This window comes from Leptinotarsa decemlineata, unplaced genomic scaffold (assembly GCF_025532065.1).
Source record: "Leptinotarsa decemlineata unplaced genomic scaffold, Ldec_3_MD MMD2_tig00026328_RagTag_RagTag, whole genome shotgun sequence".
Lineage (NCBI taxonomy): Eukaryota > Metazoa > Arthropoda > Insecta > Coleoptera > Chrysomelidae > Leptinotarsa > Leptinotarsa decemlineata.
In genome coordinates this window covers 7,465,370-7,482,936 of record NW_027412688.1, presented here as the reverse complement: position 1 = coordinate 7,482,936, position 17,567 = coordinate 7,465,370, and the positions used below count along the sequence as shown (strand labels likewise).

The following is a 17,567-nucleotide window of genomic DNA, read 5'->3' as shown; positions in this document are numbered from 1 at the left end:
TTTAATGTTTCTGCCTTTAAACCGTCGATTCCCGGAGCATTTTTATTTTTCAGTTCAGATATAACATTTTTTATTTCCTGTTCATCCGTCGGATTCAAAAAAATAGTTTTCTCATGAATTTTTTTATGTTCTACATAAGTTAAGGCTTCTCAATTCGTTTTGCTAAGTTTTTGCCGATATTAATGAAAAAATCATTGAATTTCTCTGCGATTTCAGAAGGTTCGTTTATCATCCTGCCGTTTTGATATCTAGTGGTGTTTGTTTCTTCACTCTGCTGGAATTCAACATTTCATTTTTCATTTACAGTTATCCATAGTTTCGTTGATACGTTTTGTTCATTACTTATCCTTTTCTTATAATAATCGTTTTTAGCTTTTTTAATTAGTTTTTCTAGTTTCTTTTAAAACTCTGAAAATTTCCTCTTCAATGTTTCATTTTCCGGGTATTTTTTTGTGTCACGATACAATCCATTTTTTTCGTTCACGGAATCAACCAAATGTTTTGTTATCCACTTATTTCTCTTTATATTTTTATGTTTTATCCTAGTGTATTTTGTGCAATTTCTAATACAGTTTTGTAGAGTAGTTAAATGCGCCTGTCAAAGAATTCAAATCCGGGCTACAAAGTATTTCATCCCAATTTACCAGTTGAATTGTTTGTGTGAATTTATTTTCCTGAATTTGCTCATGATATTTGTTTTTACGCTCGTTCGAAGTATTTGATTTGCCACTCAGAACGATTTGCAGTAGTATAGTATAGTGGTCTGTTATAGATGATGCAATTGTTATGGGTAACATTTCATCGAAGCCATTATTTTTTGCTTTGACAAAAAGGTGATCCAGACATGTACTCGATTCCCTTTGCTCCTGAGTAGGAGTATTGATTACCGAACAAAAACCATGCTCACCAAGAGTATTCAGATATTATTCTGAAACTTGATTATCTGTTAGAAGATCAATGTTTGCATCACCAATAATGAGGCTATAGTTCATTTTCAGTTCCTTCGTTCAAAATGTCATCTAATTCATTCGTAGAAATTTCAGCATTGGTTGCTGGTGATCTGTAAAATGCATTAATAATGATTTCTTTTTCTTCAAATTTCCCATTTATTTCCAATAAATTGCTACCATTTAACTCCATCAAACTATGCGATCGGTATATCTCTGACTTTATGGAAACGACTACACCATCATTCTGATTATTTATAGTATCCATAATTGTACAATGTTTAATAACCCTCAATATCATAGATAGATATATCAGAAACAATGCGAGTTTCTGAAAAAACAATACAGTCGAAAATTGTATCTATGGTTTTCATAAATATTAGAAATTCATCTAAATGACACCCAATGTTGCAAATGTTTGAATGAATAATTATAAAGTTTTTTGTTTCGTTTATTTTCAAAATGACACTCGTTTCTTCTGCGGTACTGAGTGGATATGTCTCTAATTTTTCAACTACAAAGTCACGAATATAAGGGTCCATTTCAATTCGGTACTTGAGTAAGAAAACGAATATTTGGGTATGAAATTTGAATGATTATTTTAATAAATAAATTGTAGTAAAAACATTCAAGACTTTGAAACAGTAACTCCACAGAAGGTAGTGTTAACAGAAGAATGTCAAGTATTTCTACTCACTTATTAGATCTAAGTCTGATCCTCGATATGTCTTTAGTTAATGGCGGAACGGTTTGCTTAGGTAACTTTTTTGAAGGAGCTGCTTTTGGAGTATTTTCAGTCTGTGTGGATGTTTGCTTTTCTCCTGTATTTAGGCGAGTTTGTGAAATTTGTCTTTGTTCTTCCTTTTCTGTTTCGGGTATTTGATTTGAATGAGTACTTGGTGTTGACGGGGCACTATTAGTTTTGGGGTGTGGCTTCTCTTCGTATTCCAGATCTTCAATGGTATATGCAATGTTATTCACAAAGAGTTTGTTTCCTCTGACATAACACCGATTTTGGGTGTTTTCTCTAGCTTGCATTAGATAAGTTCTCAAAATTTTATTCTCATTCCTTTTTATTGAGGGATTCAATTTTCAGACTGACTCGTACTACTGTTTTTCAACTCACTCCTGTTTCTCACTATTTCATCATACAATTGCTTCCAGTGGGGTTGATGAATTGCCAGGCAATGTTTTATTAAAGGCTGCTTCGAAAATAATGGAACCTCTGATTTATCTAATCAATTTATCTTTCTCTGAAGGTATTTTTCCTTCTCGGCTTAAGCAAGCAATGGTCGTCCCAGTCCATAAAAAAAGCGATAAGCATGTAATGTCGAACTATAGAGGTATTGCTTTTCTATCTCCATTTTCGAAAATATTTGAAAAATCATATCAAAACAGACTTGTGTCCTTTTTAAATAAATACAATATCGTATCTGACAACCAATATGGGTTTCAAGTAGGCTTGTCAACCCAGGATGCCATCCTTTCTCTACATAATCATGTATTATCAAACTTCGACAACGGTGAAAAATCACTTAGTGTTCTTTTCGACTTGACACGGGCGTTTGATACCATACATCATGGTCTTCTTCTTGATAAACTGTTTGACATGGGCGTCCGTGGTCCAAGTCTGAAATGGATTAAAACCTATTTAACTGGTCGTACACAGGTTGTTAAAGTTAGGCTTCAGACTGGGTCATTTGTCTCTGAATCTCGAAACGTTGTTACAGGTGTGCCCCAGGTAGTGTTTTGGGGCCTACGCTATTTATTTTATTTGTTAATGACCTTTCAAAAAGTAATCATCCACAGTGCTCTATACAATTTGCTGATGACACATCTTTTACTGTCAGTGGTTCGGAATGTGAAACATTGTCAGTAAGAGCAAATGATGCTGTATCCAACATGCAAAATTATTGTTCTAATAATGGCTTGATTCTAAATAATCTTAAAACCAACACCATTCTCTTTACAATTCAGGAAACTGATTGTAGTGTATTGGTTAGGTCTGAGATTAAAAGTATTGAACAGGTAAACTATAAAAAATTTTTAGGAGTTTTTATTGATTCTCAACTCAATTGAAATCATCATGTTGATTTCATACTGAAGAAATTAGCGACACACTGTTTCGTTATATGGAATCTGCGTAATTTTGTGTCTATTGAAATTCTTAAAAGTTACTATTATGCATATGTTTACTCTGCCCTCAATTACTGTATTATTTGTTTTGGCAACTGCAATAGAATCAGTGACTTATTAATTTTCCAGAAAAAGATTATTAGAACAATTTGTTTTAAAAAACCACTCGATTCCTGTAAACCACTTTTTGCAAAGTTGAATATATTAACTGTTACTTGCATGTATATTCTTAATTGCGTAATCTACGTTAAATCAAATTGCTCCAAGTTTCAGAACAGAGATGATACATGTCTTCTTTCGGACTTCACCCTGAGAAAAAACTATAACATTTTGATTCCTAGTCATAAGTTAGCCAAGGTCACTAATGGACCTCATATCATGTCAATAAAACTGTACAACAAGCTCCCAATATCCATTAAAAAATAACTAGTGTAAAGCTCTTCAAACAAAAAGTTCGGAAACTATTATGTGAAAAGGTATTTTATTCGCTTGATGAATTTTTTCAGTCTGATTTGGAATTTTAAATTTTAATTTTTGTATCCCTTTTATGGTCTAAATGTTATATAGTATATCTTATAATTATGTTGTTTTATGATTGTGACCTCATTGTAATTGTACTGAGTAATGTGACTTTTTCCATGCCTTCCCTAGGTCTACGGAAATAAAGATTTTTTGATTTGATTTGATTTTTGATTTTGAAAGTAATTTCCGTTTCATCGTTTCTCTTTCATGTGTAGGCGTGTGTGAGCACCTTAACGTCAATTATTTGTAGATTCTGGCTACCGCTTTTTGTGATGGTGGAATTATTTAGGTTCGTTTATGATCTTGTTAAACTCTCAGGATCAATATTGTTCATTTGTAAGTAAATGAAAATCAGATTTTGACTGCTCTCTCCATCAAATGTTGCACAACACAATACCGTTAATTTGTTATTAGTTTAGAAATAATCGTCTGTGAGAAACCCACTGAAATTTAGGTTTATATCAGAGCTTCGAAGTATCACGTATATACTACTACCTATAACATGAACAATTGTTCCTGAAGTATTTCTTATGACATTGCATTTGTCAATTATTCGTTTCCTCAAGTCATTCCACATCTAGTACAGGAGTTCCATAAACAAGAACCTTCAGAAGACCTCATAAATAGGATTCATATCAGAACTGCGAGCTGGCGAATTTTGAGGTCCTGCACGTCCAATCCAGCGATTAGGGAAGGGAATATCGAGATACTGACGAGCAAGAACACTTAAACGAGCTGGAGCCCCGTCGTGCATAAACCACATGTTGCATCTTACAAGTACCCGCACTTCTAACAAAATGGGTAAATGATCTCGCAAAAAGTCTGTGTAGGATTCATCTGTTGATCTTGCTGGTAGAAAAAATAGAATAGTCATTCTGAAAGTTCATTATAGCATCTCGAGAAAAAGTTGTTTCGTCCGTAAATATGATATTTGATAAAAAATTGTCATTGTGTGTCATCTTATGAATCAACCACCTTCAAAACAATAATCTTGTGTAAAAATCCCGAGACAGTAGAGCGTGGACCTGCTGTATGCGATATGGGTATAAGAGGTTTCTTTTAAGAACTGTCCATACTTCCAGCAGCTTCCAGGAAGAGCCTGAAGGCTCTTCTTCTATCACATCAAGTATAGTTTCTTCAAGTACAGGCGTTGTTACAGTTTCTGGTCTTCTACCACCTGCAATTTTATTGAAACTTCCAGTTTTAAAAAATCTTGCTTGTAGCGTTTCTAGGTGTTTCAGCACATGGATTTACTCTGTTAAAATATCTGTCCTGGTGAATTATCAGTACTCCTTTCTCTTTTCCATTGCTAATCCATAAATAAAGTTTATGTCAGCCATTTCAGCGTTATTAAAATTATCCATGATGGAACTAGTCCTTATTGACAACTCTGACTTTCACTGATCACAACACTATCAGCTGGTCTTATGTAACACTTGGCATTAACGAAATTAGTTGGTGAAATTTCTTTCATAATGTTTAAATTTTTTAATAGTTTTCACCTAAACTCCGGTAAAATTATTAGTCATTAAGAAAGTCATATGATTCAAATTGTTAGATTATACGAAGCACTTATCAGGTAAAATTAAGTCAGTATCAATGAACCTGAGTGAAACACGTGTTTAGATTTTGTGAACTGTCCATTGAAAATCTCACAATGAAGTGTCGATTGAATACAAATATTTTTGAATAACTCCCATTGAATTTCATAAGAATATATTCATTGGATATTGAACTAAGGCAAGATCTGTTAACTTACCATTTGAATATATGACACAGTTTTTTCATTTTCTTTGCCTTCCTCTTCATTTTTGACGAAATCACTGAAAAAGAATGTCAATAGAATACAGAAATTATGGAAAAATGTTACTATATGAATGTCAAGAAAAAGCATCAAACTTACGCCTCTAAAGGATGTTTATTCTTAGCGTTGGGTGAGAATCTCCGTTTTCCCATTATATCCTGAAATAAAAAAAGATTAATTGAAAATAACACCATTATAGTCAGTGATAAGAAATGTGATAAACCTTGAAACACTTGTAGAAATTTTACTCTAAACAATACAGTTTGTCGAATACGTAACAGAAACTGACTACTCTACAGGCTAATGCCGAGACGAACATTATGTCTGACATCCAGAATGACCGATTTGTGGTATATGATGTTATACCGATAATTCAAGAGAACTATTGAAAATGGTAAAATTCAGATTCAAATATTTCCTAGTCATTTGAAATTAATTTATAATTTCCAATAACTTAAACTTGTTATGGGATTATTTTATGTTTTGAGTAATGACAAATAGAACGTTAAGGTAACTCACCTTGCCAAATATAATCAAGGACTCGCAATATGATTCCTATTCGGTTAGAGCAGTGGGAATAACTACTCGTATATATAAGAATTTGTTCTGAACATCTATAAATATCTAGAACAAGCTCATAGATGCTCTGTTCTTACTCAGATCTAATACGTTATTGAAATTTCAAATAAGTTTATTTATTTTAATTTTTACAAGAGACAGATGATCTCACATCAGTGTCGTGAATTATTCATCAAACCACGAACATTTGATAAGCGTTTTTACTATTATAAATACAAAATTGATCATAGGGAAAGTTTATAGTTTTCGTTTTAACGTAAAAGAGAAAAGTACCTAGTGAAAATTCCATTTCACTGAAACTGATTGTGATAAAATCGTGAAGTCATCTATCAGAATGGAAAAAAAGATCTATGAATTATAATATACAGGCAGAGTTTTAGTATACTCTTTAATCAATTAGCTAATGTTTTTTGACAAATTCTATATACATGTCACTGCATGTCACTGAGAAACTAAAGTATTATATATATATATATATATATATATATATATATATATATATATATATATATATATATATATATATATATATATATATCAATGAAGAGGAATTTTTTGGACAAGCACTCATATGAAAGTGGGCAAACCGTAGACACGTGTTTCTGGCTATTTAGCCTTCGTCAGTACGGTACAGCCAAGTGTAAAGGATGGGCAACACTTGGTTGCGAAAGAAAAGGTCGAAAACAAAACAAGCGGATTCACCATCAGGGGGCCAACTGCGGTTTCGTGGCTCAATATCCCTTCTTTCGTGTATATATATATATATATATATATATATATATATATATATATATATATATATATATATATATATATATATATATATATATATATATATATATATATATATATATATATATATATACATATATATATATATATATTTCAATATTAAATTTTACAAAAAGGATTTGAAGCTTTATATCTTCTATTAATTATCTGCGAGCGCTTTCGACAGTTGGTAGTACTTTCATCTTCTAGGCACTCCTCAAACTCAAACTTAGTTTGAGGAGTGCCTAGAAGATGACAGTACTACCAACTGTCGAGATCGCTCGCAGATAATTAGTAGAAGATATAAAGCTTCGAATTCTTTTTGTAAAATTTAATATTGAAATACTGAAAATGAAGGAAAATTAGTTGCATCATTCAGAATATATATATATATATATATATATATATATATATATATATATATATATATATATATACAGTGTGTCTCACTTCTCATGGAAACACCCCCGTATCTTCCGTAATATTAGAGGTAGAACGATGAAACTCTCAGGACTGATGGAAATGCTCAAAATGCACCTACCACCTGAATGAAGTAGGCCAAAGTGATATGCACTGTCCGCCACTCACGATGGGACACCCCATTTTTAGGTAAAACATATTACGGCGCAAAATAGTTCGCTTCCAATACCTGAGCCCATTCATTCTATCTGGAGAGTACTCTCAGATATGAAAGATACAGATGCTGTGAAATGCTATCATCCATTTTGAGCCTATCTGAGGAAAAATCAGAAGTGAGAGCTCTCGATCGATGAGCAAAAACTGCAAAAAATGGAAACAATCTATATTCAAAGGTTCACATCTCGAAAACTGTACAATTTTGAGCTTTGGCTGTGGACACTTTCAATCAGCACATCAAGAACTACAACATATCAAAATTTCAGCAATATTCAAGGCAAGCCATTTCTCATAAGAAATGTGCGGGGTCCTTTATCAAAATATTGTGATAACATTTTACCATACGAAACAAAATTGATCTTCATACTCATTGCAACACCGAAACAACTGTTAATTTTTAAAGAAAAAATCGCACTCGGTGAACATGTAGAATTTAGATTATTATACCTACTTGCTGAATTGTTGTCTGAAATCATTTGAAGGGATTGAATCATGCGGTGCCCTGAAATCACCATGGAAAACAGTTGCTCATTGATATTTACTGTCAACCTGACAATATTGTTGAAAGATCTTGTATTAACCCCCAGACCAGTTTTCATTGCATTTATTGTTTCTAGTATTGTTGCTCTTTGAATCACCGTTGTTCCTGTTGTTTCTGCCGTATTTTTTATATTTCTGAGGTTCCCATTTCAACTGATATCAGCTCAATTTGATTGACTAAAATCAACATTCCACGTCTGTCACTTTAAGCAAAAATTGAAATTGTTTTAATTGTTGGTGAAGGGGTGAGGTCTTATCGTGAGGCGGCCGCTGAATTTAATAGAAGACACCCGCTAGACGTAGCTGTACACCCTGGAACTGTACATAAAATATATAATATAATCTATTCGTGAGCACCGGCCAAGTAACAAAGGACAGAAAAATTGTGAAACATCATATTGATGATGATACGATATTGGCGGCTCATCAAGCTGATCCTAGAATTAGTTTGAGAAACTTATCGCTCCAACTCAATATGAGCCGCAGAAAAATATGGAGGTGTTTCAAGAGGCATGAAATGCATGCGTTCAAACCCAAATTTTTACATACTTTGCACGAAGGAGATGAAATCCGTGAAATGGAGTATTGTTTATGGATGCAGGGAATTTATCTCAATGACAGGAATTTTTTAAAGTATATCTTATACAGTGATGAGGCTACCTTTACCACGAATGGTGTTGTATCTTCCCAGATAATGAGGTTTTGCGCTGAACAAAATCCAAGTTGGGTGGTAAATTGTAGAGACCAAATATCTCAGAAAATTAATGTGTGGTGTGGTATCCTGAACGAAAATATTATCGGGCCATTTTTTTTCGATCAAAATTCAAACAGACGACTATTCCTTGATTTTCTCGAAAATGCATTTTCCGATGTGTTGGAAGAACTACCTTTGGATGTGAGACATAGCATGATTTCTCAGTTAGACGGTTCACCAGTTCAGAATAGTGGCATAACAAGGGTTTGGTTGAATAGGAATCTACCTAGGAAATGGATAGTACCCAATACCCAATAGCCCTTTCGTAGTATGGCCACCACGATCCCCAGATTTAACTCCACTTAATTTTTATTTATGAGGAAACTTGAAAAATAGAGTTCATAAGGATAGGCCAACAAATAAGGAATATCTCCGTGCAGGAATTATAGAAGTGTGTAGAGAAATCACACCTAGGGAACTGAGAAGAGTTGAAGGAAATAATAGAAGGCGCATAGAAGAATGTGTACGATTGGAGGGAAATTTCCTAGAAGGCACAAAAATATAAAATTGTCAACAGTTAAATCATTTGAAATTGATTGTTTTGTTTTTTAATTGAAAATGTGATTTTGAAAGTAGTACTTCGAAAGAATTTTGAACTACATAACATTTTTTGCCACAAAATATCCTTGTTTTTTTTTAAATAATGGAAAAATGAGAATATGAACTAACATTAACCATCCTAAAACCTCATTGATTACATGTTTCCGTTCCTCTTACAAAATTACCATTTTCTGTTTTATTGAGAAGGATTAACTTTCCTGACAACAAAATAAAAAATAAATTATTTATGTGAAAACAAAAGTCGAGTTTCTCTTAAACAATTTCGTTCATGTTTTGATGACAAAACCAAAAAAAAAATCTACTTCAGTCATTACGGAAGATACGGGGGTGTTTCAATGAGAGGTGAAACAAATTCGGATCTATTTTGCCCTATTTTGCCCCCTAATATGTTTTACCGTAAAAATGGGGTGTTCCATCGCGAGTGGCGGACAGTATATATCACTTTGGCCAACCCCATTCAGGTGGTAGGTGCATTTTGAGCATTATCATCAGTCCTGAGAGTTTCATCGTTCCACCTCGAATATTACGGAAGATACGAGGGTGTTTCCATAAGAAGTGAGACAAATTCGAATTTTTCAGGACTGAAATTTTTTCAGGAAAAAAGTGTAATCGTAGTAAGTTGGTAGTCCTGATCACGAATCTGAAGGAATTTTGAGCCTATTTTGTCTCCTAATATGTTTTACCGTAAAAATGGGGTGTTCCATCGCGAGTGGCGGACAGTGTATATCACTTTGGCCAACCCCATTCAGGTGGTAGGTGCATTTCCATCAGTTCAAAGAATTTCATCGTTCTACCTCGAATATTACGGAAGATACGGGGGTGTTTCCATGAGAAGTGAGACACACTATATATGTGTGTGCCATATACAGTGCATTTCTTTAATGTCCCCCCTTTTATTTTTTGAACGGGTCAACACAAAAAATTGAAATTTGAGATAATGAAATTAATGCATGAATACTTTATTTTGACGTGAAATTGACAGATGAAACTTCCAAGATGGTGACTGGGCGACATCTGGGAAAAAAAATTAAATGGATAGGGGGAGTCTTGTGATACATAATTTCAAAGCTCCTGACGAATACTTCACAACCCTAGAATATGAAGTCAATATCTTCACCTACTACAAAATGACGGAACCTTCAATAATTTCCTGAAGACAAGCACATTAATATCGATTTTTCCAGAAATATTCCATTCCATCTGTCATATGACAATTCCAACAAACCGATAAGCTTTGTTAGATTATTTTTTGTTTATAAAAACGACAAAAAATAACAGTACGACAATGAATATCATTGTTCAGTTAGAATATTCCCATTTAGTTTTCGGTTTCACTATTAGAATAGTACCACGTCAACAATCTCTAAAATAGTCAATTCTCGTTCATTGGAAAAAAAATTTTAAGCAATTTTTATTTACGGTGCGACACGTAACTTTCACATGACCGAAAAGATTTTCAATGAACGTTTTCCGTATCGTCCTATCTGTAGAAAATATTTGAACTTGTACCCAAATCCACAACTACCGGTAGTGTACATAACAAAAAGCCTCCAGTTCATCCGTCCATTCCGGAAGAACAGCAAGTGCAAATAATTGGTGAGATGGTAGTAAATCCTGAACAGTCTACTTATACCGTCGCGAATGTTTGTGAGGTGTCTCCTTTTACTGTGTGGAGACTTTTGAAGAGGAATAGGTATCATCCATACAAAATTGAAATGGTACACCAATTAACTGAAGATGACCTTGATCGAAGAACAGAATTCTGCGAAATCATGACGGAAACTATTGCAAGGCATCTCCACAATATTTGTTTTAGTGACGAATGTACATTTTTTTCAAACGACAATGTTCACAGTCAAAATTGCCGTTATTGGAATGACACCAACCGTCGTGTTTTCCGGGAGACATATACCTAATGTTCAGAAAAAATTAACGTTTGGGCAAAAATGTTGGGAAACCATATTGTAGGACCTCTAATTTTATCGATCAAAATTCAACAGGGCAACTGTATTCGAATATGTTGGAAACTACTGTTGACCCTCTCATCACTGAAATCGTCGAAGCGAATCCTAATGAATTTGACATGGAAATTGTATTCCAACAAGATGGAGCACTACCACATTACTCCAGACAAGTAAGAAACTATTTGGATACTACTTTTCCCGGTCGTTGGATTGGCCGTCGAGGTCCTACAGAATGTCCAGCACCCTCTCCAGATTCGACACCTTTGGCCTTTTTTTATGGGTCTTTTTTGGAGCAAAAGGTGTACGAAAGTGAACCTGCTCCAATATTGAATGTACGACAGGGAATAATAAATATTTGTAGAGATATTGACGTTACTATGTTCAAAAATGTTCGGCGTGAAATATTGGATAGGCTGTTCATAAGCCAAGAAGTTCAAGCCAACCATTTCGAGCATCTTCTGAAATGACCTTGAGCTTATTACCTCATAGTATTAAATAATGTCAATGTATTCGGGCAATTATCACAACACAACAAAGTTTTTGTTTCGGGGTTGAAATTAGATGATTTTAATGTATTTACACGTGTTAAAACCGAAAGTGACCATACAAATTATATATTAGCTTTTGTTTTCAAGATAGAGTATCATTATATTATATATATGTATATTGAGTTTTCAACAAATGAAATATTTCATCACCAACAGTTGGTACACATGTTTATTTACATAACACCCCTCTCATCAGCTGTTCTTAAGTAGTAAACATAACCTATGTGAGTTTGTCAATTGTACGCACGTGGTTGCTATTGAAATTATCGTGTGAAGTTGATTTTTAAATTAATTTAAGTGCTGATCTGAAATGCCTCGAAAGTGTGTGAATTCTGTCGATAGCTTTTGCTATATATGTGGTGAAATAACATTTGAGGCTCAGAAACGTAAAATGACACCTATCGTTAAGACAGCCTATGAACATTATTTTGGTGTGAAAGTTGGGGACCAAGATAAATCATGGGCTCCTCATATATGTTGTAATTCTTGTTCCGTCATATTGCGAGAGTGGCTGAAAAATAAAAACCGGGCCATGGCTACTGCAGTACCTATGGTTTGGCGTGAGCCTACCAATCATACAGACGACTGTTATTTCTGCTTAACTCCTCCCATTAAGCAAGGTTTATCTATGAAGAAAAGAGGAATGGTTAAATACCCTAATCTCCCATCTGCTCTTCGGCCTGTACCACACTCAGACATTAAATGTTCCGCTATTTTGTAGTAGTTGAAGATATTGACATTATATTCTAGAGTTATGAAGCATTTGTCAGGAGCTTCAAAGAGATATGTAACAAGATACCCCTTTCTATTCAATTTTTTTTCCAGATGGCGCCCAGTCGCCATCTTGAAAGTTTCACCTGTCAATTTCATTTCAAAATGAAGTAGGTACTCATGCATTAATTTCATTATCCTAAATTTCAATTTCTTAAGTTGACCCGTCTAAAAAATAAAAGGGGGGGACCTTAAAGAAATGCACTGTATATCTTTACGAAGAAGTTGTTTCTCAAAAAATTGATATCTTCAAAAATTATACTCCTTTCAATTCAACTATAATTACCGTTTTGACAAAAATGCCATAGGGTGAATTGTTTACCAAATGGCCTCAAATTTGATAATCGACTCACAATATATCGTCAACGGGAAACAAGCTTGACTGAAAACTGCAAATAATGTTGTTAATATTGAAAAGGCGAACTAAAAAGTTAATTCAATTTTTTAGTTAATTTTATAGTTCAGAAATTATAAGCGAAACTCTAGAAATCGAGCAACTCAGCTTTCAAGTTGACAAAATATTCGAAATCCCTTTCATTTATAAACATGAAATGGTGAATATGATCAGTTAATTGCTCGGAACTGTTACTCGTTTACAAGTAAAAATTGTGATATCGATAGACTTATTCTTTGAAGGACGATTCGTAATCATACGTAGATAAGATTCAAAATACTTTCATTATAACTGTCGAGAATGAATGATAAGTCATTACGTGGCAGTATTGTTTTCCTCAAATCTACTTGAACTGAAGTGCTTCGAGGCGTCTAATGAAAGAATCTTACGATATGGAGGTTGTTCTAGATGAAATAAATATCACGTACTTATATTTGTCTACTGATCACGAATCTGAAAATAAAATTCGACTTGTCTTCTTTCAGAGATACCGCCACTCTAAAATCGAAAAATTGACTATTCCAGGACTTTCGGTAATAAAAACTTTCCAGCTTCTTCAGGCGTGATTATACTTAATTATATCGCGTAGAAGTTTTTCTGGAGATACGGCCACACTGAAGTCGAAAAGTCGACAATTCTAGGACTTCCAATAACAAAAAATTTTTAGCTTTTTCATCAGACGTAATTATACTAATTGATTTATAATGCTTAAACATTTTTTCAGAGATACGGCCACACTTAAGTCGAAAAGTCGAGTATTTCAGGACTTTCGGTAATGAAACTGTTCAGATTCCTAAGGCATGTTTATAATAACTTAATTATAGTACTTATAATTTTTTGTCAGAGATTAGAGCCACACTAGAGTTGAAAAATAGATAATTTCAGGATTTTTGGTATTCCAAACTTTTTATTAGCTTCCTCAGGCGTGATTGTACTAACCAAGTCACAGAGCTCAGATATTTTTTCGGAGTTACGGCCACACTGAAGTCGACTATTTCAGGACTTTCGGCAATAAAACTGTTTAGCTTCCTAAGGCGTGGTTATAGTAACTTGATTATAGTGCTTAAAAAATTGTTTCAGAGATACGACCACCCTAAAGTTGAACAGTCGATTATTCCGGTATTGCAAACTCTTTAGCTTCCTCAGGCGTGGTTGTATTAACCAAATTATAGAGGTTAGATTTTTTTTTAATTACGGCCACACTGAAGTCGAAAAGTCGAGTACAGCAAGACTTTCGGTAATAATAACTTTATAGCTTCCTCAAGCGTTAATCAACTAACTAAATAATAGTGCTTAGATCTTCTTTCAGCGATATAACCTACTTAATAACTAATAATTTTTTCACCTCAGTTGAGGAACAAACCTATAACAAATTTAAACACCAGGGAATACATTTTACAAGCACATTTGAATGGGTTTGTAATAAATGAAAATTACTAATAAATATCAATTTCCACATTAGAGAAAATATTCAACAAAGAAGAATTATTCAATTCTGTTTGGTCATTCAGAATTTCTATCTTTTGATTTCCAACCATTCCAAAAATTGAGTTAATTTTTTTTTTAATATAACACGTCATACTCGTGATTGAACTCATGCGCTTCTGCAAAAAGAAAGTTTGCAAACAGAAACTTTTAGCGAATTTATCGAACATTTTCATCATCAAGAAACATGAAAGTTGTTTAATATTGCTCCACTGGGAACATAGATTAAGGAATATATCGTTGGTTTCATTGGCAGTACAATAGAATCAAACTAGAAATTAATGTAAAGTTGAACTCATTGAGAATATAGTTGTTGAAAAAATAAAGTCTTACCTAACCAGAGCTAGTGTTCACTAGAACTTGAAAAAAAAAAAATGTAAAATCTTCTCAAAATGTATTGAAAATATAGGTTTACAAGTTAGATTTTGTTTCTTTGGATGTTGCTTAATTTTTTTTAATCGAATAATATAATTTCGATTTTGGCAGATTTTGGCCTCCGAAACGTAAAAGATTGTGGAAGGTAACCATTACCCAAAAAAAGGTCGATAAAAAACTGATTTTTTCCTCCACAAAAAATGACTTTTGTTGAATATAATTTCGATTACTTGATTTTGACCTTTTGTGATATTGCCAACAAATAATAATATAAACTTTAATGCGACTGTATTTTTAGACTGTTCATTTAGAACATGATTGCAAAGAAAACTTATTTTGGTGAAATGTAAGTTTTTTGTTCTTTAAAAACATTCGAAAAGGGTGAAATTTCGGTTATAAGAAGTGAGTTCCTGAACTAGTCGACTTTTCAATTGTTTTGATGTCAGATTTGTAATCAGCTGACAAAACTACTTTAGTCTGAATAACTTTTTTCGAGATCAATTGTCCTAACACCAAACTGATATTTTTGCACTCGACGCGCGTTTCGCCAACAAAGTTAGCATCCTCAGGAGAAGAAAATTTATCAATTATCAATTGATTAATTAGATCAATTATCAATTGATCAATTAGATCAATTTTCTTCTCCTGAGGATGCTAACTTTGTTGGCGAAACGCGCGTCGAGTGCAAAAATATCAGTTTGGTGTTAGGGCAATTGATCTCGAAAAAAGTTATTCAACTTTCACACCAAAGGTTCCAATCTCATCGTTATACTTCAGTCTGATTACAAATTTTTCAAAAACTAGCGCCAGCTCCAAGAATCGAATATTTACCCAAGAATTTCATTCTTCATCAGATTAAGTGTTTCAACTCCTTATTTTTTCAATGTGAAGTGGAGGTTTGTGACACATCATCCAAAAGATATCTTAATTGTCTATTTGGGATATAAATATTGAATACTCTCAGCAAAATCAATACTCCTGACCCCTCTGGATTGAATGATTCCGTACAGTCTGTCTCGTCTTGTGTTTGTAAATATTTTGCTGGAAAAATTGTCACTTGTTCACTCTGTAGTAGATGTTCAAGAGGTAGCAAAAACGAATGTGAATTTCTGGAACTTCAACTAGCGTTTCCTAATATGACTAATAACCAGTCCGTGCAAAGCTTATTGTTGAATCATCTGAAAATGGAACTTTTAACAGGTGATGATCGACTGTATTGCCAAACATGCACCAATATAACTGACTGGAAACAAGTATAGCCGAGGCAACAGTCAATCTAATAATAACACTGATGATCTTCAAACAAGACTCAACCTCTGAAGGAAGCAAGAAACTCTTTCGGAAGTTCGAAATAGATGAAATAGTGATCTAGCAGACCACTATTATAATATTCATGCGGTAATTGTTCACTGAGGTTCTGGCATTGAACTTGGTCATTATTACGCCTTGGTCAAAGACGAAACGGACTGGTTTAAGTTTGACGATAGTCATGTCACGAAGTGTTCTGGCGATGTATTGAATTTATTGGAGCCTCTGGAGACACCCTACATTTTGTTTTATGAGAGAGAAGACATTGGCAGTCGCCCCGGAGCGCCAATTAATTTTTATTGTTATTTTATAATTTCATGATTTGTATTTTGGAAGTTAAATTCACGTTATCTATAATTTTAAAAATAAAATCATCCAATTGACAAAATATGCTTTAGCGCATAGAACGATTGATAGATATAGTACAGTCTAGTTGTAGATAATTAAAAAAACATGACGTTCAACATAGTTAATGTTCAAAAGTCTTGGCAACATCCTACTCACGAATAAAACTCATATACTGGCTTATTTTGTATCCCCATAAAGATAATTCTACTTTCATATATCAGGTGATCGTGCTGAGTTTTGATTGATTCCGGGATTTGTAATGAAGACTTCAGCTAAATGTGATACAACAATGGTACAGAGATGGTTAGTTATGTGTTATATTCTCATAAATCATGGCACTAGGCCACTAGGAGGAACGGAGGAACTTAAAACAGAACCTCAGAGATCTCAAAAATTGGATCAATCATCATTTGAGAAATAAACGAGCTGCTGCGGAGAACCTTTTTTTCAGAAAGCTGACGGCAGTCTGACTGAAGAAGTCAAGTAAGTGTGGTACTGGGGAAATTACTTTTGGAGCAACATACCTCAAGGTAGTCAAAATCAGCATAATCGCAATGCTACTTTCTATTCTGATAAATGGAAAGAGTGAATGACATACAAAATGCCTAACTAAGTAAAAATTTGAATTTTTCGGTAGCTTCTACGAAATTAATAATTGTTTCTAGTAAATTTTAGTTTTTAAGTAACAATTACCAAGTTGGTCAATCAGTCAAGTTGAACAGTCACTACTCACTACTCACCAGATCACTTCAAAGTACCGTACAAACACTACACATATGTATCAAATACAAGTCCAGAAATTTTAAGATAGAAATTTCGTGATATTGCCAGATAATTTGCAATTCACGCTGAAACCGACTATATCATCGTCACTAAGTTTAGTTTCAGATATCCCATTGTTATCTTTTATCTGATACCTGATAAACGTGTATACGGGGATATGAGTGGGATAATCAAAGTTCGAGTGATAACATACTTTACTTCTTTTTGAATTTTCCAACTTACATGCAATTGAGAGAACAAATATGTGATGGAGTTGGCCGAAACCTGATGAAAATTCATAACTTATCCAAGTAACACTTACTTGAATCTGATAGAAAAATGCCAATGAAAAGATGCCACTT

The 17,567-nt window shown here is 33.6% G+C and overlaps 1 protein-coding gene across 3 annotated transcripts in view; it reads right to left on the bottom strand.

Annotated features, from left to right (window-relative positions):
• Mdr50 (Multi drug resistance 50) overlaps window positions 1–17,337 on the bottom strand; it is an 85,879-nt gene extending 68,542 nt beyond the window's left edge. Inside the window, exons 1-3 of one of the 3 annotated variants that reach the window (XM_074182678.1) lie at window positions 17,184–17,337; window positions 5,509–5,567; window positions 5,365–5,428 (exon numbers count right to left, since the gene is read on the bottom strand). In XM_074182678.1, coding sequence (XP_074038779.1) covers window positions 5,365–5,428; window positions 5,509–5,561 — 117 coding nt within the window. In that variant the 5' untranslated portion in view covers window positions 5,562–5,567; window positions 17,184–17,337. Of the gene's footprint in view, window positions 1–5,364; window positions 5,429–5,508; window positions 5,568–5,928; window positions 6,053–17,136 lie in introns of those variants that run through there. The other 2 variants (XM_074182677.1, XM_074182679.1) reach the window with 2 other exon arrangements.
• Window positions 17,338–17,567: the final 230 nt, after the last annotated feature.